Genomic DNA, 26,493 nt, shown 5'->3' with positions numbered 1-26,493 from the left:
CTCTTCAAGTGGGGAAACTCACTTACTTTTTGGACTTTTTTTAGCTGACCTAATGACTGATAATTACAGTCAGGTTTATCAAAATGAATCAATACTCAACTCAAGGGTTATTTCACACCTTGCTTTCCCCTCCCCTCAGCAGTGCATGTGGTCTGTTTGATAGGTTTGGAGTTTACATTGCAGCTTTTTTTCTTGATTTAGAAGAATTAAGGACATTTTTCTGTCTGTACTTAATTATATTGGTGGACCTTGAAACAAAAAAAAACGTGAAGCTGATGATTTAGTTGACGGTGAAATGCTGCAGAGCTGAAATTAAAACTAGACAGTAAATTCATCTTTAGTAGTAACTTCAACATCTACTATTTTAAGTCAACTCCCTCTATAGGTTAATGCAGATACTTGGGTCTCCTGAGGATATCTGTGTAAATTTATATAAAATTTGGAAGCATATCTGTAAGATACCTTTTAGCTGGTGCTTTGTTCATGTCATTAAGCAACCTATTTTTGTGGGGGGGTTTTGGTTTTTTTTTTATTTCTTATTTTTTTATTTCCAAATTTAAACAATTTATTTAGGTGCTGGCTGGGATTTATGTGAATAATTCTAGAACAATGTGGTGCTATAATGCTGAATTAAGGTAGCAACGTTTTGGATTCTTTTGGATGAAAAGCCTGAAGAGAAGTTCAGGGATGCAGTTTCTCGTGTAGAATTTTTTCCTTTTTATTTTAGAACGGTGCTGTTGCAGATCAGTAGAAAAAAAATTAAGAGTTTTGCTAAAAGTTGTCTGTTCTGAGCACAAGATAAATAACGTTATATAGTCATTGTGCTCATGTCATGATGCAGAGTTGTGGGCAAATGCGTGTCATTTTTTCATATCACTGTAATTTGGGTGTACAGTAATTGAGATATTTTTTGTCACTCGCAGAGGAAAAGGCCTTCAAGAAAATGCTGCTGCTCTTACAACAAAAATGCACAGTCAGATTTCTGTCGATGGATGGAGTGGGCAGAAACACTTCCCCAGTCAGTTTGCACGTTGTGACAAACGATTCATGAAATGCTCATATCAAATATTTCTAAAGGGGCATTAATTTTGGATGGTCAGCTCGTCAGTAAGCGCAGGAGTGAAGGATGACATGGTTTAGGTATTGCTGGTCGTTTGTACCTCTGTGTTCTGTGTCATTATTTCATAATCATTTAATGAGATATTTAAGTGTTGCTGTTGGTCTGCTGGGTGTGTGCTGACTAAATTCAAAATCTGTTCTTTTTTTAAGGTTGAGCCAGAAGTAAACCTGCTGTATCACTACATGACACTGGAGATGTTAAGCTGATCTAGTTAAAACCATTTGTCATCACGAGTGTCTCAAAAAAAAAAAAAAAAAAAGGCAGCTTAAAAACTATTTCCCTGTTTAAAAAGAGTAAAACTGTCAGAACTGTGTAAACTGTTGGTTTAGCCCCTTTTTCTATTGTTTTTCATAGAAAGAATTAATACAGACGCATCATTTGTGAATTCCTGTGAAAACAAGTTGAGCAGAAGAAAGGATACCATGGCAGAATGAATCATTTATGCTTGTTTTGTTCTTTCACCATCACTGCGGTGTCAGATGAACTTGGGGCCATTTTAAATGTACCGCATTGCCCCCAAACCCGGCTGGAGTGAAAACCAGGCGGGTTTCAGCTCAGGAAAAAAAAAAAAAAAAAAAAAAGAAAAAAAGCTGAACAAGCTCCTGAGCTGCTCATCCTCACCCAGGATGTGTCTGGCCTGGCAACCAGAAGAACTGGAACTCAGAACATGGCATGCAACCCGACTCCCTGAAACACTGCACTGCAAACGGCCTCTTTTATGGCCGGCTTGGAGGGTTGCTTCCTGGCAGGGTGTAAGTTTGATGTTCCCTTAAGCCAGGGCTGTTTCTAGAAGAAGAAAAAAAAGGCAGCATTCTGCAGGCCTTTGTGCTGTGCTGCCTTTGCAGTGCATTGCCTGATGTTTGTGGCGATTAGGAAATCGATGTCTCTAAAATAGTGTGAAAAATTGGTTGTTCTGCAGCTGGGTGAGGTTCTTGGGCACGTGTGGGGAATGTTGGAGTTGTCCTTACGGGCAGAAGGAAGCATCTGGGGAGAGGGCAGTGTGGATTCTGTCAGGTTGGTGAAAATATGGGTGGCTCTAGAAAAGGGCTGCTCTGGGGAGAGGTGTTTGAGTGCATCCTCTTGCTGCAGCTGCTGCTCAGTTGCTGTCCTGCCTTTTAAAGGGCTGAAGAAGCTGGATTTGTGTCCTCCTCTGATTTTTCGAGCCCTGTTCTCACTGCTCAGAAGGATCTGGGTTCATCCTTTTGCCTGTGGAATGAGTAGTTATTCAGGGATTCCGTGATCTTGGGAATTCAGGCTGCAGCTGAAGCTGAGAGTTTCAGTAGCCAGGAGGTATCATTTGCCTTTCTAAAATGTGAATGGTGAAGCCACGCAGAGTAAAGTGGGTGAATGTGGGTTGCCTGACTTAAAAAAAGAAAGTCTGGGAAAACTGACGTAGAACTTAAATTTGGAGCTGTATGGAAGCATGCAAATAGACTAAAACCCACAGGTTTTGTGAATCACTGCTATTTATTCTGTGCATTCTGGGCTATGGCACTGATCTGGAGACGTTTTAGAATGGATCCAGCCATCTACCTATTAATAAATCCAGTTTTTGGAGTGAGTTGCTTAAGCACACTGGTTTTTCCATCCACGTAGCTGCTAAAACACTTGTAAAGTTAAGTGGGGTTTTGTTTATAGGTAAACTGAGCAGTCTCATTTCTGTTTAGTGGTCGACACACAACATGCTGTGTCGTACAAAACAGCCAAATCTGTTGTAATAGAAGTTGCTGGCCTTGGGCCATTGGATTATAGTCATTTGTCACTCTAATGCCATTTCAGCAATGTAGATGTTCATTTCCAAAGAATTAAACATGCTGGAACTGCGGTTTTTCTGTTTGATGGAAGTGTTTTATGTGTGATCATTAAACATACAACTGGGGATTAGGGAACAAAGGATTATGCTTCATGGTGAAAAAAAGTGTGTGTGTATGTGTATGTACATGTGTGTGTGTATGGACATTCCATCATGGAATAGTCTGGTGTCTTAAAATTGGGGTTCTGAACCCTATTTTTATTTTATGAAGTTTTAGCATATGCTTTGGAAACTCTTTTAAGTATTCTAAATAATGGGGCTGTGTTGGTTATTTTTAAAACACTTAAAAGGATTCTGTTAGGTTAGTGCTCATGTTAATATATTCATTAATGTTTTAATAGAGTAAAACTTTGATGTGCATTAGTCTTTTCATTTCGTATTTGACTCTCTAATACCTCATTTATTTGCAGATGTTCTTGATATTTAAAATATGTGTAAGAACTTTTCCTCCCTGTTTGACAGCATATGATTTATTGATCTTTGGTGTGTGCTACAAGGTCTGTTTTTCTTCACCTGCAGTCAGGCAGGAGGTAGCTTAAATCACAGTAGCCCTAACAAAGTGTTTGTGTAAGGCTTATTTAAATCATACACCTTTTGGAAAAGCATGTGAGCTTAAAATTAAGAAAGGCCTTGTTGATATTCTGTGGTAGTCACAAATGTTAGTGCTGTAGGGGAAAAAAAAACGCTCAGGAGTGCTTTGGGGAATTTTGCTTCTTACAGTATCATGTGTGAATTCATATCATGTATGGAAGCTTTAAAAGAAGCATTGAGTGTTGTTTGCATTGGAATTGTAGTAGAAAAGAAAGGGATCTAAATCAGTTTCATTGAGGGTGATGTTAACACAAACTGGAAAATCACTTCAGGGATGTGTCATTTGTTACTTTGTTAAAAAAGTAAATACCACAGTTGAGGTTCAGCTTTGAGGTGGAAGAGAAAAATGCACTATCTGTAAGAAATTGAAGAGAAGAACAGGTCTCTTAAGGTTGTGTGAAAAGATGCATTTAAAAAACGTGTAAGAAAGTAGGTTTTCTTCAAGGATTTCTGTGTATGAAAGACTTTATATTTTGTTTGAACTACACTGAGTGCAGCAGCAGAAATAGCAGAGCTATTCCCTCAGTGCAGTGGGCATGTTTTTCATACATTTAGAGCCTGCTGAAGTGATTCACAGCTTTCCTGCCTCATTTTCCCCCATGAATGTTGCAGGCTGGCAGTGGATTTGCCACTGTAACTTAAAATACAGAAGTCATGTATCATTCATGCAAAGAAGTGAAGGCTTTTGGTGTGAAAATATTTTGTCTTGTTGGAGAGGGATGCATTTGTAGGTGGTGTAGCAATGTGTTACAATAGGCAAGGTACTGATAATCCCTTTGATTCTTGGTGCAGGTATTAAGCTGGATGGGGAGGGACAAGGAAAATGTTCATTTTCATTGTGTAAGAGGAAGAACAGGCAGTTAAATTAATTGTGTTCAAAGAATGATTTTGGGCCATGTTACTTAGGAGGCTCTTTGATTCAAAACGAGGCTATCCTGGTGCATAGTATGGGATGACCTTGTCATTTTAAATATGAGTAAGTGTGATAAAAGGAGAGGGAAATCAAGCAGAGAGAGAAAGAGTCATTGTCAGCACAAGTAACAGCTGAACTGCAAAAAGAATCAAGTTCTCCTGAGTTCCAGTCTCCTTCAGTCTGTCCATTAAATCATATGGACTCTAATAATAGCTGTTACCCAAGAAAGTAAGGAATAGCACTTTAATGTCCCTAAAGACTGGAAAACCTCACTTTCTGCTCCTCTGGTGTCTTTGGGATACAAACCCAAAGTTGCCACTGTTAGAAAATTTCTCTGGGAGCACTGTGGTTAATGGATACAAAGTTGGAAAAAAAGTCAAAGACAACTTATTTAGGCAGTTCCCAATACTCACTTTTTTTCTCAGCTAAAGGCTGTGACCACAGACCATAGACCGTAGCAAGAAGTTTAGGCTTGCATGAATCTCTCAGATAGTGAGAACTCCCCAACAGAACTTATGACAACCAAAAAAGGGTTTATACTGTGAGTGCTTTCAGAACAAGCAGGAATGAGATACATGGAATTATCATCCTGGCAGGGCAAGCGACAGAAAATGTAAGTGCAGCAGAATCATAAGAGTGTGAAGGAGGAGCAGTCAGCTTTCAGAGCAGAAGAAATAAAGCTGTGGAATTTGCTCAAGTCAACAGGTTTGTGTTCTCAATCTCTTGATCTTCCCTTTAGTCCAGCTCTGAACTGTGGTGGTCACTCCTGCCGTGAGTCCAGATGAGTTGAAATAGCAGTTGCTGGGGTGGCGTGTTCCAGGTGTTGCCACAGCTCTGAGTGTCCTAAATCAGGGACCATAAGGGCAGTGGATATGTATTACACTTTGCAGAAATGACTGTCACATTAAGGCCAACGTGGCTTTCAACTTTAGTGTAGTTACATCCTTAAAACAGAGATTTCCCTGAGTTCTCACCACTTTATAGTTGGTCGAAGTCTTAGTGCTAGGAAAAAGACAAGCTATATTATATGTTAAGGTGTTTTTTGGCCATTCGGGTTCCACATCAAGTTTGTTGTGTTTGTGCTCTGAATTTACTTATTTTATGGCAGCTTTAAAACAAAACGGGTTATGATTAATGAACAACTGCACATTGGTCAGCTCCAAGTCTGAGTCTCCCAACACATCCAGTGTTTACTGAGTAGACAGCAATATTTGATAACATCAGACATCCCTAATTTGAAACTGAAATCAGCTTGTATTTTGTAGTTCAGTTGGTATTTTCTGTCTTATTTGCAAAACAACCATTTTGAACAATTGCATGAGTAATTCATCACGTTTATGGAATGTCTTTATGGTCTGCAAGATTTTTTAATTAGATTTGGGAGCAAAGGAGGCAGTGTACAGCCCCATGAGGAGCATGTTCTTCCAAAAGCTGCCTAAATTGGCGTTGTGTGAAAGTGAATAGTACTGTAAGTTCACGGAGAGCTGAAATGGGAGGGTGTGGGTTTCATCATTGTCAGCACTGCAGGTTAGATGGCAGTTTGCTGGTATTTATGTGGGAGTCCCCAAAAACCATGGATGGATGAGAGGATGGAAAAGGTGCTGGAGCTGCAGAGAGCCTCGTGGAGGTGAGGGGTGTGAGCAGGGCCACTGCAGGCAGTGGCTGCTCCTGCCTCTCTCCGTGCTCTGAGGAAGCTGAAGAGCCGCTGTGGGATTGGGTTTGCCTCCCTGCCTTGTGTCCACATCTCCGTTTGTAGATGGCTGGATGTGCAGGCCAAGGAAGTGATGACTCAACTCCTGCCTGATGGAGGAGGTGCACAAGCTGTCTGTACCCTGATCTCACAGCCTTCTGGGCTTCATCAGCAGTAGTTTGTCATTACACTCTAGTTTATTCCCTTTTTCTCCCTCACAAAGCAAGAGAATTTCAGTCTTTGAGACTGTAAATGCGTTGGGAAATATCTTCAGTGCTCTGCCCTGCATTCTGTTCATTCATATGTGCAAAACAAATCTGAATGCTAACAGGAGATCTGGTACGAGGAAAGACATGGAGTAGCAGCACTATCAGTCTTTTGAAATGAACTACCTAAAAAAAAAAAAAAAAGTCTTAAAAGTTGTCACTGTTATCATGCAGCAAAGCTACTGCGGTACTCATACCTGGTTTTTAATGCTGTCACTTAAAAATATGAGTGTTTAATATGCTTACTATCTGGGTGTGGTGGCAGCAATGTGTTAATCTGTGCACTTGCTCTAGCAGGGATCTTGCATCTCCATTAAATTGTGTTGCAGATCCTTAAGCTCTCCAACTATCTCAGGAGGCGGTGGCGTATGTGTGGTGTCCCAGTTCTCATTTTAACTTACACACCCCTTCTAAATACAAAGTTGCTGTCATGGGCTTTGCCAGATCCTCTCAGGTTTCCACCTGCCAGTTTGCTACACCTCGGGCTGGTAGAGGAGGTGGATAGCTGAGAATTTCCCAGGAATCAGGACAAGGGATGGTGTCCTCAGATTCTGTCTGCCGGGGACATCCAACATGCACGTGTGTCACCTGGTGAAGTGCTGGAAGGGGTTTGAATTCAGAGGGTTATTACTCTCAAACTTTAGCTGATGCAGAGCTTAAAATATGGGAGACTTTATTGTGTAGTGGTAGTTGTGGTTCATTTCTGTGATCCCCTTGAGTCATTCACCAATCATTGTGTTTTTCACAAGTTCTCTGGTTTATTTTTGTCTGTTTCTCTATGAGATTATAACCCATTTTCAGCAGGTCACAACTTGCAAAGGGCAAAGTCTCATTCTCCTTGTTCCTGGCCATTTAACCTTTTGCTTTACACTGGTAACCATCTGGATCATTTTTGCTCAGTTTGAGTAAAATCATCTCACTGGTCATTCTGCATGTGCCAGAACTGGCACAGGAGAAGAGGTGGGATTGTGAATCCAGCAAAAAGGCAAGTAAAACCTGTGTGACCTTGGTGAATGGAGTAGGTTGTGTGTGTTTGTAATGACCAGACAGTGTTTTACTGTCCCTGTTACATGTGCAGTGCCTTTGCAGGGCAGTCACCCCAGACAGGCTCTGGGCATCATTACCTTTTGCTCTGTCTTTTTTCATTCTCTCTTGGTGGCCAGCAAGGTTTTGATAGGACTTTGCACCACTTTCCGATGAATACTAAACTTTTGAGGTTAAATCTCACTCATCTGTAACTCCAAGCATTCAACACTGCCAAAATTTAGGGTTGAGATGTGAAGTTTGGCCTTCCAAAGAGGTGTATCAGTTCTGGGTAGGTGGGCTCGACTGCCTTCTGAAGGTGCTAATCTGTGTTCTTTGGCAGGATGGAGTCCAGATAGATAATTTTTACCTCCCCTAATCTTAGCAGTCTCAAATCCTGCCCTGAGTAATTACTTGTGAAGAGCATTGTGTGGGTGACTCGTCTGCTTGGTGCTCTGAGGGATAGATTTTTATTTTCTGCAGTGTTTAGCTACAGTAATTCAGAGGCTGTGCATTCATTTCCCACTTTATTCCAGTGTGTTTTTCGGCTTGTTTGACAAACTGGAACAGCAGTTTCCTTACTGCCCAGGGTGGAATCATTCTCTGGGATGGGGCTGCACTGATCCTGTGTAGATCCCAGTCCTCTGGGAAAGTGAGGGTAGTTGGAATAAGCAAAGAAAATGCTGAACTTAGACAAATTAGTGGGAATCAAATAAAGATAGAAGCAGTCTGAATTTTTGTGCAGCTTTGCTTTTGATTGCTTGACTTTAGAAACTTCATTTTTACTGTAATTTCTATATCTTAATGGTGTATGACCCTAAATGTTGGACACTGTATTTGCAAGGCTGGCTCTTTTACCTGCATGGAAAGGGTGTCCACTGTTCAGGCACATGGAGTAGCTCACAAGTGAGGGAGTATGAGATACATAGTGCTGAAATTGAATTAAAAAGATTTCTGACAACAGTAGAAAGATTACCTGATTCCACAATTTTGGGAATAGTTCAGCTTTTGAAGAGGAGGGTGGTCTGGCAGGGCACAGGCCAGTTCTTTCCATTTTTTTCTCCTCTGCTGTCTCCGTCAGTAATTTCAGATCCTGTGTCAACTCTTCATCTAACTCCTGTCCCTCATCTTTGGCCTCATCAAACCAGTTGTAATATTCTTGAACTATTTAAAATGTGCCTATATTTAAACCTGTTTAATTTCTTAAAGCTCACGTGCTTGCACTTTTTCTTCCTAGAGCTCTACTTCTCTTTTTTTTTTTTCTTTTTAAAAACCTCATCCATGTCTAGATCTTTTAGTTTTACTTCTTTAAACCGTGGATTTGAAGGATAAAAGTAGCCTGTGAGGTAAATTCAGGTATAGTAAGCACAAAAGAAGGGCTTTGCTCTGCCAGGGCACTGCCAGGCACCTCTGCAGCCTGGAAACCATTCCAGGAAAGCCTGTCTTTGTTCTAGTAGCCCAGAGCATCCTGCCTTGCTGGGATAGGAATGTGCTGGCTCCTGGATACCACAAACTGTGTGCATGGGAGAAGAGATGTGTGTGCTCTCCTTCCACCTGAGAGAAGCCTCTTGAACATAATCCTTCAGGATCTCACTTGCTGGAATATCTGCTAAATATTGTCAACCACGGAAAAGCATGGATTTATACAGCATGCCTGGAACTTGGGTGGACATCTGTGAGGTGTTTAAAGGCAGTTTGCTATTTAATGTGGCCAAAGCAGTGTTCTCCAGCTGCAAACTGATTTTACTGCCATTTTCTTAGAAGTTTGTCCCACTGTAGGTATCTGGCACTGAACACTGCAGCCCTAACAATTTTAGTTTGGCAGAGAAAAATAAAAGGCTAAAACCAAGGGGTTTGTGCTGGGAAGTATTAGATAAAATTACTAAGGGATTGTTTTGGCTGCCCCACCTGTAATAAAATAGTGGTTAAACTGGCTGTGTTCTTGAGTAACTTCCAACTTCTCTCTCCTGAGAGCTTATCATGCTGTAGTAAATCAGAATAATTGAGGTCTTAATTATTTTTGTTCTTCATTATATGGAGAGTTTAGAATTTGCACATTAGACTCAATAACTGGTTCAGTGCAAGAGGAGCCTGCAGAGCTTGAAGTAAATGGGTTTGCTCAGTGATGAACACCCAGCCTGAAGTTGGTGTTTTCTGGATCTTCAAGGGTGTGAAGATAGAGCCTCGGCCATAGGTCTTTCATCAACCACTGTTCTTGAATTCAAAACTATTTTGGAAGCATTTATTTTTCTTTTGGTATTTGGAAGGAGTGCCTGCTTGGAGAATTTAATAGGAAAGTATTTTTGTTTGGCTTGTATTTTGATTTAACGCTGCAAGAAAACAGATTGGAAAATGTTACTATTCTGCATCACAGACAGATGTTCTGTGGGCTCATAGTGGTGGTGTTAAGGTGTCAGAAATTCCCTCTTTTGCTCTCCGAAGAGCTGAGAGTTGATGTAATCACCTCTGACAATTGAGTTGTCTCCCTTTTTGCTCACTGGCAGGAGCACACTTTGCAGGTATCCTGCTGTGGTCCCAAAATGCCTGCTCTTCACTGCAGCCCTGTTTGTGTGATGTGCATGTTCTCACCTTGGGTTCTGGGGAAGGTATTTTCTTAGCAAGAATGTGATCATATTCTTGCTCACCCATAGGATGCAAATTAAAAGGTGTGTATAAAATGTGCATAAAAGATGTGTATAAAAAGTGGCCCCTTTGCTGGGCCATGGCTTTATGATCACACAGAAGGGCTACACCAGCATTCCCTCTTTGTGCTGTGATTATTTACAAAGTAAGATTGTGCCTGTTTTGGGTTTTTCTTTGCTGTTTTTTGGAACAGAAGTGTCAGTTGGGGAAAATCTTAAATGTGAAGCACCAGTTTTTTTTTTTTAACTGTAGCAGTCCTGCTTTGGAGACTGGAAGATAAGGAGTCTTTCCAGAATGCCACGCTCATAAAAACAGTGGTGTTTGTGTAAGATGATGGGTTTGGTTTTATTCTACGCTTTCTCCCTTCTACTGACTATAATGACCATTTTATAGCCAACTTCCTTGGGCTGGATGCACTCTGTGGCAGCTGCTGTTTGAAGTGGAAGGATGCCAACAGGCACCTCATTTTTGGTAACACAATGCTGAGTGTGCATAAACAGAATTTGTTTGGGTGTAAGAAATTGGCTCGTGTTTTGGCAGGTTTTGGTATGGTTATTGTTCACTTTGTTGCTCTGATTTGAAATATGTTATATAATTGCTGAAAAAGAGCACAACCTGCTCTGCTTCTGTGAATGCTCGAGTTCCAATATTCAGGATAAACTGTTCTGATCCACATTGTACCCTCAGATAACATCAGACTGTAGGGGCCGTTTGTTCATGAAACCTGCCCTTCCAGTAATGCCACAGCCACAACTGTGCTTCTGTACTGCCAGAGAACTGGTTTTTCCTCTGATCAGAAAATCACTTTTTGAGAATGATCATTCTCTTTTTTTTTTTTTTCATAATGGAATAAATCCCCCTCAGATTAATCCATGTGAAATGTGCAGAACACGTGTAACTCTCTTCAGCTGTTAGAATTTTGTTCTGACATCAGGAAAAACCTGGACTGGGGGAAAAAAAAAGGGACGGTACAGTCATGCACTATATTTTTGAGCCTTTGATAACTTAAGTGGTGGGCAGGCAGAGTTGCACTGACTCATGGGCTTAGTTGACCTACATTTACCTAGCTCTGATCTTTCTCCAGGCGCTATGGAGATGTGTTAATGTTCTAGTTTTAAGCTGCAGGCTAATGATAAAGGACTGGAAGCTGTACTAAGAGCTCACTCATGATTTGTTGCATTCTCAGCTGTTAAAAGCTTTTAATATGTGACTGTTCCACCTTAGAGTTTCATTTCCATACATTTGTATTTTAGAAAGTGGACTGGTTTTTTTCATGAAAGGGGTATATCAACATAGGATTTTTTTCAGAAAGTGATTTGCCTGAAATACTACTACGTAGGCTTTGCTAGAATTGTAAATGGATGGCCAGTGGTGTTCATAGCTCCTGGTTATGGGATGTTGGTTGCAAATTCAGAACCTAAACAAAGCCCAAGCAACAATCCTATTTTTTCAGTCTCACAGTGCTTTTTCCCCTGTGCTTTTTAAAGCCTTTTAGCCATAAGTTTCCTCAGATTTGGGAGTTCGGAAAATCCTGTTGTATCCAATTAAGTAATCATCTGTGTACCAAGGCTTGAATGGATTTCAGCTCAAAGGGAAGGAGAACCTGAGGGAAGGCTGCCTTTTGCTACACTTTCAATAAAAAAAATAATAAACCTTGAGAAAATTGGGGGGGGGGGGAAGTAAAGGGTGAGGAAGCAGTGCCAGGTTTGCTACTGGGATGACTAATATGAGAGTGTTTTCTCTGCTCATAAAACCCAAGTGCAGTCATACACATGTGCCCTTTTTTCCTTGCCAGAAAACACACTTCTGGCTGAATGGTTCCTTTTCTTCCTCTACTCCAGCCTATCCCAGAGCTTTAAGAGTAAGTCCACTTTGTAGGAGGAGCTGGGTGGGCAAGATTGTCTAACTTAGGGTATAAATCAACTATTTCATCAGTTCAGTTTATATGGGAACTTGTCTGACTTGTTTGGCCTTCTGCTTAAGATCCTTAGTGATGGCAAGGCATAATTCAACTGTAAAAGCTTATTTTTAACTCGTTTGTGGAAAAGCAGTTGAAGTGGGAGTATTTGCAGCTTAAACTAATTTGCCTGGAAGATCTGAGGCTGTTGGGGAGCAGATGAAAGCCACGTTAATGCTTCTTGAAAGCACAAGTTGACACTTCATTTTCCTATCATTCCTGCAGCACAGGTGATGCCAGGAGGGTGATGCATCAGCAGTGCTATTTCTACCCATTTTTCTAGGACAAGCAGCTGTGGAACACGTACTCATCCTCCTTTTATTCCTCCAGGACAGCGTTCCTATTGCTAGACTGGAACAGCAGTGGAGATTTCATTACAGGCAGTAGGGGAACATTAGCACTCATTTTTTCAAGTGGTTAAGGAGACCACAGCAAAAACCAGTCAGCATGAGGAGAGCTTGCAGGTCGGGCATTTTAATCCTTCAGGGTCTTTCTCCCCCCCACTTCTTGGAATTACTTGTGTTGTTGCAGCTTTTATCTGCATAGTTAAGATGCTGCTTGGTCAGTCATAGTGATCAGAGTTACTGAAATATAGAAGTGCTTTTACTTTAATTCCCGTGCGGTAGGAAGCAATTTATTGTGTGGATTTGTTTGGTTAATTTATTTAGTGCAATTTATGTTATAATCTGACTGCAGTTAGTATCTTGAAGATGTGAAGGCGATGGCATTGATGAAATGATTTGTTCCAAGTGGTGTAGACTCTGCTGGAGTGCAGCTGGGTGTTACACTTGTAATTATATTATAGAGATTAAGTTAGAAACTGATTCCAGTTCTGTTGTGACTGGAAACACCAGGGACTGACAATCAGCAGGATTTGGGACGTAGCTCTAACATGAGTGGCTTTTTTTAAAGAAAACTAATGTTGAGAGGCAGGTACTGGATAAAGGTAGACTTGATTCCTTACATCATGTCAGACTGAACGTGGATATTGGTGGCAGCAGCTCAGTAGTGAGTTGGAAACACTGTACCAGCTTTAACAGTCTCATTCATCCAATAGTTTTAACGTTATTATAGAAAAATATATTGCAAATCTGTTATACTTGAAAAAAAATTTCATCTGCAAAGTATTTTGTATTGTAGAATATTATACTGTTACAATTTTAGCTTCATCAAGAAGAAAGGAAAGGTCCGGGTTTTTCAGTGTCCTCTCTCCAGTCTCACAGGAAGCAGTGCAGAGCTACAGTTGTATCTGCTTCTTTCAATTATTTTCAGGAATGTAGTTGTACTTATCTTTTTTGTACTCCCAAAAGCTGTATGAGAATGTTTTCAATTCAGTGCCCAGACTTCAACTGCACATTCTTAGTCAGTGGAAATAAGACAAATAAATTCAGTCTGAAGTACTGGAGCACGCACATCACCAGCAGCTTCATGTGAAGAGACACTATTTTAGAATGGCACAAAGTGTATTTAATTTTGCATTCATTTTCAAAAAATATTTTTCATTTATGTACTGGCTGTTGTAGTGTCAGTATCTGAAAGGAGAGATTTTGGGTATGCCATGTACCATCCCACCTAATGCCGTCTCAGTCTTAAGGTTTATTCAAGCATCGTTTAGTTTTATTTTCATCCTTGGTCTCATAGGTGTGACATCTGCAAGAAGACATTCACATTTGAAAATTCCAGAAGTACAGAACTTGTGTATGTTGAAATAAGCATTCAGAACACAAGGTGGAAACCAACCCTTGTGAATAATTGTCTTTTTTAACTGAGTGATTGTTAAACCTCAATATGAGAGATACTAGATGGAAGAACATAAATTTTTGATGGTGCAGTGTAAGCAGAGCTTTCGGTTATGTTGATGTATGTTCACTCACTTTAGTTAAATCATGGTAATTTTATTATGTTTACTAATATATTGTACATCTCTGGTAAATGGTCAGATTGAGTCACAGCTGGGAATGGCAAAATGGAAGAGATCCATCAGTGTGTTTGGGGTTTGCTGTTTTGTTTTTCCACCCCAAAGGAGAAGTTTGGTAACACTGACCAGGAAGTGGAAAGGTAGCAAAGGTGGAGTTGTTGTCCCAGGTATCCCCTGCTCCAAGAATTCCACAAAGCCTCATTCCTTCCACACACTCCTGCATCCCCCCACTCCAGAGGAAGTTATTATTTTCCACCTGGTTTTCTTATAGAGCTGCAAGGGGAAGATCATTGAGATTTGTGTGATACTGTTTTGGTATTGCTCCTAATCTGTGGCAGAAATCAAGCTCACTGGGCTGAGGTACCTTGAGGGACCCCTGAGCACACTCAGTGCAAGGTCAGTGATTGCTCTGCAGAGTTAAATAATCTGGAAAGGAGCAGGAGAAATGCAGCGTGAAATACGTGCTCCCAAAAAAGTGAGAGAGGATTCCTTGCGGGAGCCAGAACAGAAAAGCTTTTATACAGGTTGTGGAGATGGATTGGAAAGGAGAGGGAGGTCAGGTTTGACTGAACTAAGCCTCTTAAGGATTATGTATCTTTAAAAGTAAGTCTGGGGGTAATGCTACTATTGGGAATTCTCCAAACTTTCCCCAGTATTCTCTTGGAGTTTCTCTTCCAGACCTAGTCTTGGTGTGAAATTGGATCTTGTAAGCTTTATTCCTGCTCTCCCGTGTGAGTGAACACTGGCACCATTGACTACTGTTGAACGTACTTTTCAAGCAGCTGTGTTTTTGTCTGAGGCTATAAATCCAAATCAATCTTTGGGATAAGCAATTGAATGGCCAACAGTATTTTTCTGCCTGGAGAAAGCTTGATTTTTTAATTTTGTCCCCAAACAAAATTTGGGTAGAGCTCTTAATTAAACCTTAGCTTTTCACTGGTAATAGTTATTAATATTTTGGCTCTGTATGTTGCCAAATACACTTGAGTTTATTCATTATTGATGGTGACAGGCCTGGGTGTTGCTGCCTGGGCCGGCTGAGCTCTGCCCACGTGCACTGGGTGTCCTTGGCTCCTGGGCAGCTCTGGGGGTGAGGTGAATGCTGGTGCTGCCCTGATGCGCCAGGCATGGCCCACGACAAGCAGCTTAGCCCTGAGCACAACCTCTCACCTGCACCAGGGCTGACCTGAGCAGCCTGTGTCTGATCCCACTTTTTCCTGGGATCCTGTGGAGTCCATCTATTACCCGGGACTGGGACCTCGAAGCAGCATCATGTACAAGTTTCTACGTTGATACAGCGCAGGGCAGGTTAGTTTGGCATTTAAAGGCATCAATTTGATGCAGTGCTAAGGGGTATGTTTGTTTCTTAGGCAAATGCCCACTTGAAAATATATTAAAATTGGAATTGAAATAATCTGAAACGGGTTTGGCAAAGTTTTAATGGGATGTATCTCTGTGTTGAAATGTTACTTATAGAGGGGGATGGGAATTAATGCCTATGGTGAGTAGCTTGTATAAGTTGTGTAAATAATTTAATCAAATCTTTGATTGTTCCAAATGTTAGATTTTGTTTGTCTCTTTGGGAATAAAGCTAACTTTAAAACTTTTGAGGTTAGGTGGAATAATTTCAGGGGTACAAGCTAGGACCCTAGAAGCCCATGCTGATAATGAGATTGTCTTATAAGGGTCTGTTGCTTTTATAAAGTGATGTCTTTCTGATACTGTTTAGGGCCAAGTATTTTCTTACACAGCTGATTTTTTTTTGCACTATAGTCTGACTAGGACTAGTTTTTGGGTTAGATGTTCATAAATTTTTAAAGTCCTGGCAGAAACAGCCACAACATTTCTTGATGTGAACACCATTAAAGGAGTTCCATGAAGGTTGCATTAATGATCACCTTGTTCGATTTTTGTCTTGTTCCCTAATTAAAAAAGAAGCACTTTCTTCTGCTCAGAAAGAAGTGCCAGGCCGGTGATACCTTGCTTAAAAATCTTGATAAATTAGAAGACTAATATTACATTATTACATGGAGGAATTAGAGTTGGATTTATATAACTTGTAATAGTTTGCAGTTGAGATTGTTTTCTTCTGTTGCATGACTGCATCAAAAATACCTCCTGAAACACGGTTATGATTCAGCAAGTGTTTTTCTGAGGTGTGGAGTTGCTGTAGGATAAATTCGAGCTCATATGTTGCCGATTAAAAATGGCTTGGTTATATTGAGAGTGTAAACCAAGCTTAAATCCTGTGCCAAGAACTGTGAAGGCACTCGGGTACAATTTAGGGATGTGTTGGGTCTGGGTATTGCACTGTCTCACTTGGTGGTTGGCACTTGGCTGTGGGAAGAATTTTTAAAGCATTAAATGTTTTAGCCGTGCTTTCACCCTTTATGTCACGGACGTTCCAGGTTGTTTGGACTGTTGGAATTGTTTGCTCTCTAAACCAAATTATAGTAGAGATTTTTAAGAACACTAAAGGGCATTAAAACGGTCAAACACATAAAAGTGTTTGTAGAAATTATTTTTTTGTGTAAGGAAACTGTGTTTTGTACTTGCTGTACTTTGCTAAAGACTTGGGAAGGAACTAAGATGAGAGTTGGGATGTAAACAGGTAGAGTTTCTGACTCCCAGCACACATTTTTAAATTCTAGTATCTTAATAGATTTATTATGATTTTATTAACTGTATTGAATATAAATCCTTCTTTAACCAAGATCCTTCTCTTTTATTTTTAGTATATTTTTGGGGAGTTCAGCCCTGATGAATTTAATCAGTTCTTTGTGACTCCACGATGCTCTGTTGAGGTAAGATCTACTTTAAATGTCTTTTAGAAATAACATCTTAAGGCTACATCTCCTTGTGTGAATTTGAAATATAGCAATACAATTAATTTTTTATCATTCCCTTAGCTGGCTAATTTACGAAGTGAAGATACTGATCAGTTGTCTTCTTTCCATGTATGTGGATGTTAAGTCAATTTTTAGAGATAAATTAGTTATTCCACCTTCTGCTTTCAGAGCTGGAGTAGCTGGACTGGTGGTAGGATGATGACAGGGAGTTTTCCAGCCCTGCTACCTCAGCTTTGGTGGCTTTTTTTTTTAAGGGGTGGATAGGAAGAAAACTTCTCAGCAGTGTTCTTGGGAATAAGTTGGACCTCTCAGTCTGGTGAGCCTTTTGAAACGCAGGGATTCTTAATATTTTTGGACAGGTGGAGCTCTGCTGACCCTCAGTGCTGGGCTGGAAAGGAAAGCTGTGTGTGAGGTCTGAGAAATGCAGCAATAATGAACTAATTAGAGTGTCAGTGAGAACCACAGAGTAGAAACAGTTGTCTTTGTGTTTGAGTTCCTGACATACTCAGATAGCATTGTAGGCTCTTATTCTCCGTAGTTCTTGGTAGAGAGCAATGAAACCATTTTCCTTCAGAGGGAAGAGTATTATCCCATTGTCCTAATCTCCAGACTCAAAAAATGATTTTCCTCTAAGTCAGTTCCCATGTATTTCCTCCAGGCATTTCCATTCAAACATTTTGGTCATGCTTCCATCCTCCCCTCTCAACATAAAGGAAATGAACACTTGAGCTGTAGATGGGGGAAATCCTTTTGTCACAGTTTGCAGGCCATTGTTATTAGGACTTAGTTTCCTGTAGCTTAATTTTCCGAGGATAATTAGTATAATACTGCTGAACAATAAAAGGGCATGAGGGGAATGGGGTGGGGTGGGGAGTGAGGGAAGTTTAGGAAGAAAAAGATAGTTTTTACTTGCCTTTTGGGAGAGCTTTGTACCTTCTCTGGTAGGTGGGAAGCAGTGCAGGAAGATCTTCGGGGAATATGTGGTAGTTCTGATGATTTGCTGTTTCCCCACCATAAATGCGGTCTCAGCAGTGACATTTTCATCCCGTGCAGCGTCACCTTAAGTGCCTTCCATCAGCTCCTCTGACACAGGGAAAGATGAAAATGTCGTATTGGGAATTCTGTAAAGCTGTTCCCAAAGTCTGTTGAGGAAACCTGAGCCTACAGCGTTAGAACCAGTCTCACTTCATTTCCTGACTGTCTCAGATGTACCTGGTTAGCTGTCAAAATAAATGGTCCTTAGGTTTACCCTTGATCTGGTTCAGTTCAGTGTTTTAATTAGCTGGGTGATGAAATAAAAGCGGTGCTTATTAGTTTTACACTGTACAGGTATTTTGGAGAAAATTGGTCTGAAAAAGAGGATGGAATTGCAGAAGGACAGGAGGGAGATGATGATGGCGCTGTGTGTTTGACACACATCGTGCTGCAGGTCCTTCACCTACAGACTGAAGGGGGACTGAGCCAAGGGGCTTCTTAAAGCTAAGGGTTGTCTGGAATGTCCCTTTTACAGGTGATAGTTGTAACACATGTCCTGTCAGACACCTGTTGACTGAGGTGGTTCTGGTGGCCCAGTTGTATGGAACAAGTCAGCTCAGAAATCTCTTCTTTGCAAAGGTGCTGTTGATTGATCAGATGTTGTAGGAGACCAAAAGGCTGACTTCTTTGTTTTTAAACTCCTTTTTTTTCTGAAGGCCTTTGAATCTTTGAATTGGGTAAAAACAAAAATGACGAAGTTTATAACAAGCTGTTTGCTGTAGGCATTTAGAGGAATTTTTTTAGCTCTAACTATAAAATCCTGTTGGACCTGTGTTCAAAATTAATATGGATAGTAGGCTCTAAACAGTCTGGAGCCTCTTTCTGACCCACTGTTTCTCATTTTTGACCTGAAAAAGATGATATATTAAGATGTATTGTGGTTTATAAGTGGATTTACAGCATGTGTTCTTTTTATGCACTTTCTGTAATGGCATTTTCGGAATATTTTCCTTGCCACCTGTGATGCACTGCTGTGTGCAGTGCATTAAGAAGGCAATATGTAAGTATCTATAGCTTTCGAGAATTGAAAACGTGAATAGAGAACTCTTTTCTTTGTTGCACCATTAGAACTGCTATTTAGAGTAGCCCTATAAAGCTGCACTGTGCACTCAATGTTTTATCTCCCACTGCAGAACCAGCCCCGCTGTTCTCCAGGGAGCCACTGGAATGCAGGGTAGCCGTGGCTGCCAGGTCCTGCAGGCACAGGAGAAGGCTCTCAGCTGCTCAGGGAGTTTAGGGGCAGGTGAGGGGGGATCAGAAATTACCCACCACAGCAAGGGTCCTGCCAACCACTGGGTGTTGATGCCACTATTTTATACTACTTGTATTTACAGTCCATATAAAACCCATGTGCTGTGGTTACATTATATTAGGCTGATAAATGTGTTTAAGAATAAAGCTCAGCTGAAACATCTCAAGAACTACACTCCAGCTGAACCAGGCTGAGAGTCAAAAGGTTTAGGTGTGAATGTTGTCTGTGCAAAAATGTGTTTCACCTTTCACAGGTGATTTTTTGTCTGAATAGAGTTTATGTTCCTCATCCTAAAATCATGGGGAGTTAGTGTTGATGAAGAAAGGTCCCGATGCTGTGAGGTGAATTGCTGGAGAGGTTGATGAGCCTGTGGTGTGTAACGAAGATAATCTTTCAGTAATTATGGTAATCTGCAAGGGTGCCTGGAGCTGCAGAGTGGGATTTGATAAATATAGAAGCATAAGTTCAAGACAGTACTCTCTGAAAATCAGATAATGATGTTACTTTGAAAGGATTTGCATATTTCAGATGAAACTGATATCAAATGTTTATAGATTTGCTTTGCCTTTAAATAAGTTTCATTTCTTTTTTGTACAGCTCCCCCCATACAATGAAACAGTTTCATGTGGTATTAAATCCACAGGTAAGTTTCATGATGGTAAGAAATCAAGATCTTTTTTTTTCCCCCCCCCAAACTTAAAGGTTGTGACACTTCCCATAGATTTACTGCAACCTCTCTTTGAAACTTGCTCAGCAGGTATAGATGCATTTATTAGGCAGGTTGGTTTTTGAACTGCTTTATTGAATGACATCTGTGAGAGGTTTGGAAAATATTTGCATTGAGCTTCAGCTAATTGCAGTGGACGTGCTTATTCCTCCTTGAGTGCTGCCACACAGTCTTGGTGTCTTGCTGAAACATTGTAGGATGTAGCTGTGAAAATGTGGGGTGAATAAATGGCTCAGAGTGTTCAGCAAAGAGCATTTCCTGGCAGTTGCAGCCTGAAGACTCCTCTGTTCTGTGTTCTCTCTGACTCTTGTTTCTGTCTGGCTCAGCTGTTTTTCTGGAGAATCCCTTTTTTGTTTTTTTTTCTTTCTCTTTTGGTGAAAGTGTGACTCTTGATGTAAAAATACCTTGCAGAGTTGCCATTTTAAAGCTGCAACATTCACACATCTACTCTGCCTCAACCCATACACCTCCCTGCCTGGCCTTGCTCCATAGGTACAAGGAATGGACAGTTAGGTAGGAGTTCCCATGTGATTGTCACTGTATAGTTTAAACCAGACTTTTACAGTAAATTACTGTTTGTATATACTCAAGCAGAGGGGAGAGCAAGGGAGCTGAGAGTTACCCAGATGTATATGGGAATGACATCAGATCTCCTTCAAAATAATGCAAGTGTCTGACTGGACATTTCTCAAAAGTACTCAAAAGAGGACCAAAATGTACTTAGTAATGTTAAAGAACACCTGATGCTTGAAGATTTTGACCTTACATTTAAAAAACAATGATAAAGAAGGATCCCAGGTCCCATATGAAAGCAGATAGGCAACACTTCTGACAATTCAGGAGCTTTATTTAGCACAAGAACAGTTTTAGGACCCTGAGTAGTTTTAAGTGGGAGTTAGAAAGGTTCTTTAAAAAGACTGTAGGGTGTGAATTGTCTGTTGGTGCCAGGGTGTCCAGTCATATATTGCTTTGTCCTAACTATGGATTTGAGTTTTGTTCTTTCAGGCTGAGATTTTAATGTTCACAAGCCATGCAGAAAGTTGGTTTGTACAAATGTTTTGCAGATCATTCCTAGACCTTGAGAGAACCCCTCCCAGGCCCTGAGATTGGGTAATGACACAGCACCTTAGGTTTTGCTTGAAAAATGTCTTTAACAAGCTTGCACTATACTGTGCATGCACATTGTCACTGTGATGGCTGCATAAGAAGCTGTGGAAACTAAACTGGAATGTTTGCTTATGCAGAATATTTTTAATTATGACCCACACCATGTTGTCGTAAAGTCCAGGTTTTTTCTGTACTTATCCTGAGTATTTCACTTTTATTAGGAAATTAGAATATCTGTTAATACTTACTAGGAGCACTCAAATCATGGCTGAAACTTTAATATTCCGAATTCAGTCCAGACTAATTAGTGCTGTGTATTCACAGATTTTGGTGTTGTACATGGACTGCCCTTGGAGCATCTGTTGATATTTGTTTCAATATGCATCCCATGTTGTACATGACAGATAGATCTGTTTCAGTCCATTCAGAAATAGAGCTGTGAACTGCATTGAAACAAAGATGCGCTGAAGCAAAGTGGAAAGTCAAAACAAATAGAAAAAAATTGCCTCTCATTTTTTCTCAGATTAACTTGACACAATCTTACAGCAAATGAGCTTCTGCCAGTCCTTCCCTAGACTAACTTACAGTAGCTACTGGTATTTATTATTCTAATCCTGCTGTAAGGTGTAAAGTTTAATCCCTCAGCTGTAATTTCCTAATTTGTATGTTAAATGCTGGAATGTCAGTGGTGCTCTTGGCAGGATTTGACCCTACACTGTTCATTGTGCCATAACTCTTAAGGGCTGTATTTTGGTTTCTGCTCCCCGCTTGCCCGAGGTGAGCTCTTGTGATTGTTCAGTGTATGATAAGCTAATAAATTCACCAAAATTAGAAAAAAATTTGCTCCCTTGGATTATTGTTTTTGCTGGATTGGCTTTGGGTAACCAAGTGCTGGGAGTTGCTGGAGAGAAAGCAGCAGGACAGGGGTGCCGAGGTGACAACTTTTACTTTGGGCCGTGACAGACTGGACTCTCCCATGAAGGGAAAACAAATTCTTTGTTTTGAAGCTATTATTATTATTATTATTTTTTAACTGGGATTTTGGAAATTAGATCACAGATTATTTGAACTGATAGGGGTTTGAAATGTGCCCAGTAATTGATTCTTATCGAGGTTGGAGGAATATTAGGTGTTACCAGTTGTTACTTGTGTTTTATGGTGTTGTAACAAAGGGTGAAGAACCAGCTCCTGGTTCATGTTTGATTTAACAAGTTCCTTCACAAGCAGATGAACTAATGAGGAATAGTTTTGTTGTGGATTTGGGTCCCATATCCCTTAAACCCCCCCTAAGCTTTGCATTAGCTGTGAATGAAGCTGTGGCTGGTTCGGAGCTGTGTGTGCAGGGACAGGCCAGGCAGTGCAGCACTGACAGCCCCCCTGGAGCAGCAGGTGATTCCTGACATCTCCCAGCCCTTCCCTCTTCAGTGGATATCAGGCAGCAGCTTCCCACCTCTCTGTCTCTGGGCTGCTGGTTTTTATTACAAGAAACTCCAGCCCTCTCTGGAGTTGGTGACGGCTTGTCAGCGATTGCAGAAGTGGCTGGTGACTGGCAGCCAGACAGGCAGGGTGTTAGAAAAGCCTTTCTCACAGGGAGAGGTGAAGAGAACTTGCAATTTGAAATTCAGGCTCTTGTTAAGATGATTTAGAGAAACCAGATGCGTGTGGAGAGTTTTTGCCCTTTTTCATTTTGAAAAAGTCTCCTTTAGTCTGACTGGCAGCAGGATTGAAATCGATATGTGATGTGTTTACTTCTCATTTACTAGATCAAAGCAGAAAAGCAATTAACATCAGTATTATTATCATTTGTTCATAATAAGTTGGTATTGCACGTGTAATTCAGAGCTCAACACCCGTTGAATGCTTGTTAATCTTCATTTCATATTGAAAAATAGTACCCTGTAGATTCTTGGTTCCTTCACATTTTGCTTAAAGCTGAAATGTTTGTCAGCAGACTTTTCTAGAAAGTAATGGGAGAGTTTCAGAGCTGTTATGTTCAGTCATGTATCAAAACAATCCCCCCTAGATTCTGTCCTCCCATGGGATTATTTCCATAGGTGTGCGAATAACGTCTTTTCCTTGGGAACTGTTACTTGCTTTTTGTTGTGTTAAAAAAAAAAAAAATCCACCTCATTTTTATTGTGTGTGGTGCACTTAAAAATACTCATTTATTGACATGTCAGATGTAGTAAGTTGCACAAAATCTTGAAAATTCAGTGGTGTATCCCCTTTATATTCCTTTGGAACGAATATCTGGTGTAGTTTGGTTCTGTAGTTACAGTCTTAAAAATTTGAAATCCGTGTTTTTAGCCCATCTTTGAGGAAACAAAAAATATTTAAATTAATATCTTTGGAACAGTTACATAGGTATCATAAAGAGCTACAAAACTTCAAGGACTAAAATGTGAGCTTACCTTTAGCATTCCTGAAACTGTTTCATTAATTTTATCTGGGTTTTTGATAGTTACTGAGTCGTAACTGAAGTATTCCGTGTTAATAGTTAGTACACATGCATTATAAACAACTAAATTCCATGAAACTGCACAACTTTGGACTGACAATATTTTGGGATACTGCAGCCTTCCATGAGAATATTTCTTAGTGTTTCTTTTAAGTTCCAGGGTAAATAAATAAATCAATAAAACTTGTTCATAAATCAATAAAGCTTGTTCATATGTTTTCAGTACTGCTCATAAGTACAAGTTGAATGCTGACTTATGTTGAGTATCAGTTGTATTTCTTGTCAGAAAAACCTGGAGTCATATCTATAATATTCTTACATAGTAATAAATTCAATTCTGATAAATTATCAGTGAACCTAAAGTTTCAAAACCTGTAATTTCAGTGTTTCCATGCAATTAATGAAAATGTTTTGCAGTTATTAAGGATTGTGTTAAAACTTTGATTACGATAAATCACACCAAGAAAACCAAATCCAGCCCCCCAAAAACCAAACTTCACATATGGAGAAGGTAAAGAGGTGAGGCTTGGATTTTGTAATTGTCAATGGGAAAGACTGGCTTTAGAAGAAGTGTCAAGTTAAACATTGCACCATATTTTATAGGCAATTATCCAGTAATTAACTTAATGCAGATTATTCCTGAAGTTATTGGGCTTTAATAGTTTTTCTTAAGAGGTGAATTTAATAGGGGTTATTTGCAGGGGCTGTGCAGTGATCTGGAAAATTACATACTCTGTGTAAGAAAACCTGAATCATGCTCGTGTCTTTAAGAAAATGATGTTTTGAAATGCTCTTCAGGATTGAGGTTAAGGATTGCTTTTGTTCAAGGGAATGTAGTTGAGTTACAGAGAAATAGGGAGGGGTTTTTCTTGCTTTTGTAGCTTCTTGATTTGCTGTAATTCTCTAACTGAGATCTGCCTTCTCTTGTCCAGGAGAAGAGTATCAGAGAATTGAATTTGGTGTTAACGAAGTTATCGAGACTCAGTCATCTGTCCTGAATAACACCGACTACAGTATTTCAAGTACTCTGAATCCTCAGGCTCCAGAATTCATTCTCAGTTGTGCACCTGCTCAGAAACCCCTTGATGATGCTCTCAGCGAAACCAACTACAACTCCATCGACTGCCAGTTCAGTGATCCCGGCCTGGCTTTGGACAGCGGCTCCAACGCTGAAAACGACGGCTTGTCCGGAGGCCTCGGGCAGAGGGAGCGCAAAAAGAAGAAGAAAAGACCCCCTGGATATTACAGTTACCTGGAAGATGTCAGTGATGGCGTGGCCCCCCCTGAGGCGCTGGTGAACGGCCACGCCAACTCCTCGGGACTCCCTGCGGAGGACACGGAGCTGGCAGGAGACATCCCCTCCCTGGCCACGCCAAGGACTTGCAACAGCCCGGACAACTCCGTGGACTTCGTGCCCGGAGCTGTCCCTGCTGGGGCCGTTCCCAGCGCTCTGGACAATGCCAGGACTGCCGGGCAGCCCGAGGTATGCCGAGTTCCTAATTCTGAACAGTTTTGCCTCCCCTCAGAGGCCATCAGAGATAGCCCCCTAAGGACAGCTGGTGTACAGTCTTATGCTGGTACTGATACTACTGAAAGTCTTGGCGTTACTAATGGACAAACACTTGAATCCTCTGGTGAGGACACAGCTGCCAATGGGGTAGAATTGCACACTGTGGAAAGCACTGACTCAGACCAAGCTAAGCCTGAGGAAGCTTCACCTACTACTGAGGCAACAGTCCCGGTTGCAGGATCAGTCCCCGTTAATCAGCCTGCAAAATCGTGGGCTAGTCTTTTTCACAATTCCAAGCCCTCTGCTTCCACATCTGTGGTATATGTTGAGACTAAGTATACCCCTCCTGCCACATCTCCTCTGGTCCCTGAAAAACAGGTTGAAGTCAAAGAGGGACCTGTTCCAGTTTCAGAGGATCCTGTAGCCATAAAGATTGCAGGTATAGTTAATACACGAGTGGATGTTACACTGGAAGGGTATTAGCTCTGCTTGTAAACAGGAGTGTGCAATGCTCATAGTAAACGTTCCTCTGGTGATGTTCCCCTGGTAATAAGACAACTGTTCAAACACTGCAGGAAGGTTGTAATTTGAATAAACTAGTTTTGTATCCCTCTGAGTAAACATTCCAACCAGGGATTGCCATGCCATTATCCCAGATACGGTAAAACTGTTGCTACTTGTCAGTCAATGTATTTAAATGATCTGTTATTTTAAATAGGCTCGTTGTGTTCAGCTCTTTACTGTTGTAACAAGGAGAATAGGTTTGTTCTGAAGAAGGTGTTACATTATCCAGTTTTTACTACTTTGTAGTGCATTCCATTACAACAAGAGTATTAATGCTGAAGTTCCTGGACACTGAACAGCAGCTGGAGTGTATCATCTACATAGATCTTTCTTCAGAAATTCTAATTCAGGAAATGTTGTCTTTACAGATGTGCTGTTTGAGAGGCCTGTCCTTCCAATTTTGAAGAATTATCCTTAACTGTTATAAAGAATATTATTTTATCCAGAAACAATGCTAGCTATTGCCTGCTCAAGACTAACCATAAGGAGCTGTCCCGAGGGTACATCAGGAGAGGGAATGAGTGATACAAAGGCTTTCACTGTTGGTCCTGTCAAATTTGTGATTCTAATGAGATGCGCTAGAAAATGCAGGAGATCATTTCTACAGATTCACTCAGAAAACACCAAGTTTTCCCAGCTGGTTGCATTTTGTGTCATTACTTCATGAATGTTGGGACAAGAGTAATTAATTTAAATCTGTGAATTAGTCTGTACGTGAAAAGGCTGGTGAAAAATCCTACCATTTGTGCTACAAACCGATTTACAAGTGCAGTGATGTTTTGAGTGGAACAGCTTCGAGTCAGATTCCTGCTCTGACAGAAGCTGACCTGGAGATAACTACTCAGAATGCCCAGAAGTAGCTCCTGCCTCTCCTCCTTCCTTACTCAGAACTGTCTGTTGAGAGAAAAGCTGTCAGAATAATTTGTATTTTGGTGTACTTCCCATTTAGGTGTCACAAACACAGTTGACTGTATTAAAAAAAAAAATAATAATGCATAAGCAGGTGATTCCAGTTTGTCTGATGCCAATACATGTGGAGAACGATGTAGTCTTGAAA

The 26,493-nt window shown here is 40.6% G+C and overlaps 1 protein-coding gene across 1 annotated transcript in view; it reads left to right on the top strand.

Moving 5' to 3' along the window:
* USP10 (ubiquitin specific peptidase 10) overlaps positions 1-26,493 on the top strand; it is a 46,444-nt gene that overhangs the window by 1,328 nt on the left and 18,623 nt on the right. Inside the window, exons 2-4 of the mRNA XM_027890742.1 lie at positions 16,670-16,738; positions 19,668-19,713; positions 24,295-25,311. Of these exons, the coding sequence (XP_027746543.1) occupies positions 16,670-16,738; positions 19,668-19,713; positions 24,295-25,311 (1,132 nt within the window). The remainder of the gene's footprint in view (positions 1-16,669; positions 16,739-19,667; positions 19,714-24,294; positions 25,312-26,493) is intronic.

Source organism: Empidonax traillii, unplaced genomic scaffold, assembly GCF_003031625.1.
Source record: "Empidonax traillii isolate 1590-97213 ecotype Southwest subspecies unplaced genomic scaffold, ASM303162v1 scaffold13:size3042203, whole genome shotgun sequence".
Lineage (NCBI taxonomy): Eukaryota > Metazoa > Chordata > Aves > Passeriformes > Tyrannidae > Empidonax > Empidonax traillii.
Note: the sequence above shows the minus strand (reverse complement) of the source record. Positions and strands in the feature narration are given on the sequence as shown.